This window comes from Austrofundulus limnaeus, unplaced genomic scaffold (assembly GCF_001266775.1).
Source record: "Austrofundulus limnaeus strain Quisiro unplaced genomic scaffold, Austrofundulus_limnaeus-1.0 Scaffold6, whole genome shotgun sequence".
Lineage (NCBI taxonomy): Eukaryota > Metazoa > Chordata > Actinopteri > Cyprinodontiformes > Rivulidae > Austrofundulus > Austrofundulus limnaeus.
Window position 1 is genome coordinate 4,892,184 of NW_013952408.1, and position 2,768 is coordinate 4,894,951.

At 44.7% G+C, this 2,768-nt stretch overlaps 1 protein-coding gene across 1 annotated transcript in view; it reads left to right on the forward strand.

The window, feature by feature from the left end:
- Positions 1 to 2,644, forward strand: part of ptch2 (patched 2) — a 25,991-nt gene extending 23,347 nt beyond the window's left edge. The window contains exons 21-22 of the mRNA XM_014031613.1: positions 411 to 816; positions 911 to 2,644. Of these exons, the coding sequence (XP_013887067.1) occupies positions 411 to 816; positions 911 to 1,486 (982 nt within the window). The 3' untranslated portion in view covers positions 1,487 to 2,644. The remainder of the gene's footprint in view (positions 1 to 410; positions 817 to 910) is intronic.
- Positions 2,645 to 2,768: the final 124 nt, after the last annotated feature.

The window sequence follows — 2,768 nt, forward strand, 5'->3', positions numbered from 1 at the left end:
GTTGAGAGCTCAGCAGACAGTTAAGTTTCATTTTCACTCTCACCCGAGAGCTTGTGGGGAGGGGGGCGCTCTGCCATGAGGAAGTTCGGCTTAAAGACACGTCCCAGAGACGTTCCTGGTACCAAAGGGCATTTCTGGTCCCCACCTGTCGTTTTGCTCCTCAGCATGGCTTCCTAAAAACGCTGCAGGATTTCTCAAACATGCATGAATGAGTCAAAGCAAGGATTTGGGCATGTTTTTTATGAGAGTCTAACATTTTAACATGATATAAAACTCAAAAAAGTTGATTGTACATGATATTTCCCCTTTAATAAAATGCTACATATAAATACATCTGAACGGTTAATATGCAAAAGAAGCTTTTTTGTATTTTTCTCTGAACTAATGTTCGTTATTGTTGCATCTTTCAGGTATTTCTTTGCTGTGCTGGCCATTCTGACAGTTTTGGGGATGCTGAATGGCTTAGTTCTGCTGCCAGTCCTCCTGTCCATGACGGGCCCTCCAGCTGAAGTCACCCCCGTGGACAACGCCAGCTGCCTGCCAACGCCTTCCCCCGAGCCTCCGCTGCCTCCACCCATGACCCACCACGGCTACTACGCGGGCCACCACAACGCGCAGTCGCCTCGCCGCCAAGCCTTTTCGGAGTCGTCCGACTCGGAGTATTACTCGGAGCTGACAACAACGTCGGGGATCAGAGAGGAGGACTGTAAGTACGGCGACCGGAGTGCGTACCAGGCACCGCCCAGCGGCGTTCCTCCTGCAACATCTCACATACTGCTGGAGGCCAGCAAGAACCCGAGCTTCCCCAAACTCACGGTACGTCCCATATATCGTCAAAATCAATTTTTCATTTTATCTCAAAATCTTTTTTTTGTTCTATAAAAGTAAAATGTTAACCTATCCGTTCTAGGTGGTGAAGCCATTCCGAGAAAATGCGTCCGGCGGGAAGGTCGAGCCGCTCCGTGAATCCGCTCACAACGCACAATCGCCTCTCGGCTCCCAGGTGACCTGCTGGGATGGAAACAAGCAGGAGCAGCAGAGACTGGCGGCTCCGCCTGCGCAGCATTTACCCAGCGACCGAGCTCACTTGCCTGGGAGGACTCCTCAAAGCGGCCCCAGGCTGCAGAACGGCAGAGGGCCTCAGCCAAACAGGACTAAAGGGCCCAGCTATAGTCATAGCAACTCTGCATCACAACCAGGCTCCGCCGGAGGACCTGTCACCATGGTTACGGCCACKGCCTCCGTCACGGTGGCCCTGCACCCGACCTTACCGGGGGCGGCGTACCAAGGCTACATGCATGAAGGTTTTGACACGGACAGCGAGTTGGACTGTTTTGACGCTGCTAAAAGGACTTGTGACAAAACGAAATATTCTTCATGTAAGAGAGACTCTTTAGAGCTCCAGGACCTGGAGACGGCACAGGGCCCGGCAGAACTTGGCAAGACACAAGGCGAGTTATGGATCCAGGCATCCAAAGACTGCTAGACTCCGTCCCCCACACTGTGTTCTCCCACGTTGGGTCCCTGGTCCCCAGAGCACCTTGATGTCCACAAAGCAACACATTATGCCTTGAACTCTCAACTGTACATACTTATACACAAAGAAAAAAAAACAGAGGATTTACATCAAGGACATAAAAACAATACTTGTTTTAATAATTATATAAATCTATGAGTATATATTTTAATACTAAAAAAGAGGGAAGCTATTTAAAAGAGTACTGTATAACTTGGGTATACTCTTGTGTAAAATGTAAAAGATTATTTTTATGTGGGGTGGTTGATGTTCTTTTTTCTTTTTTCGTTAATCCGCCACACACTGTATAGAATAAGAAATGTTTCTATATGTGTTCGCAAAAAAAAGTGAGATGTTATTAGGTTTTTGAACATACATGGTCAGTGTTTTATTTTTGTTTGTATTGTTACTTTGTTGCTGCTACACTTCAAAACTATTATTGCCTTAAAAAGTGCAGTACTCCCCCCCTTCTATTTTTTAAGGTGAATGAATAACTTTCACAGTATTACGCTGTGAGACACTGCATCAGTAAGCGTCCCGTCCCCCAGTGTGCACTGTAAACAAACTGTTTTCCTAACAGCAGTAGCCACCGTGCCTTCAGTATGTCCTCCCCCCACATCTGTCACAATCACAGCATTTGAAGCTCAGTATTATATTCTCACTTTATTGTAAATTYGTGTTTGTCTCGACCAGACACGAAGCGTTTGTCTAAAAGCAGTAGCACATGGATTTTTTTTATTGTTTGCGATCGTTTAGCCATCGTGCTAGCGGCGTGTCGCCTATTAAATCTGCACCAGGTTGTCCCAATGTCCTCTGCAGTTTGAAACTACTTGAAGGAGCTGTGATTTTTTTTTTTTTTTTTTTTTTGTATTTCTCTCCTGCAGTTTTTGTAAGCTCTAATGTGGGTGGTGCTCTTTTTTATTTTGGTCACTTTGTGTTTGTCAGAAGTGGCATAAAACGTCTTGTGTTCATTTTAAAAGGGAATTCTAGAATGCAAAGGGAGATATTTTAATATATTTTATTTTTTCCGTCTTCGGTCCCCTTTGCTGGCTGCTTTAGAGTTGAAACAGTATTGGTGTTGTTGTGACATTTAAATTATGACATTACAAAAAACAGTTAAATCTTTCATAATGTCTCAGCTTGCTTTGACTGACTTTCTAATTTCTCTTTTGTTTGTTTTTGTTGTTCACGTGAGACTCTTACATGCTGCATTACATGTGTTTCTTGGCCATTTTCTTTTCTTTCTTTCTTT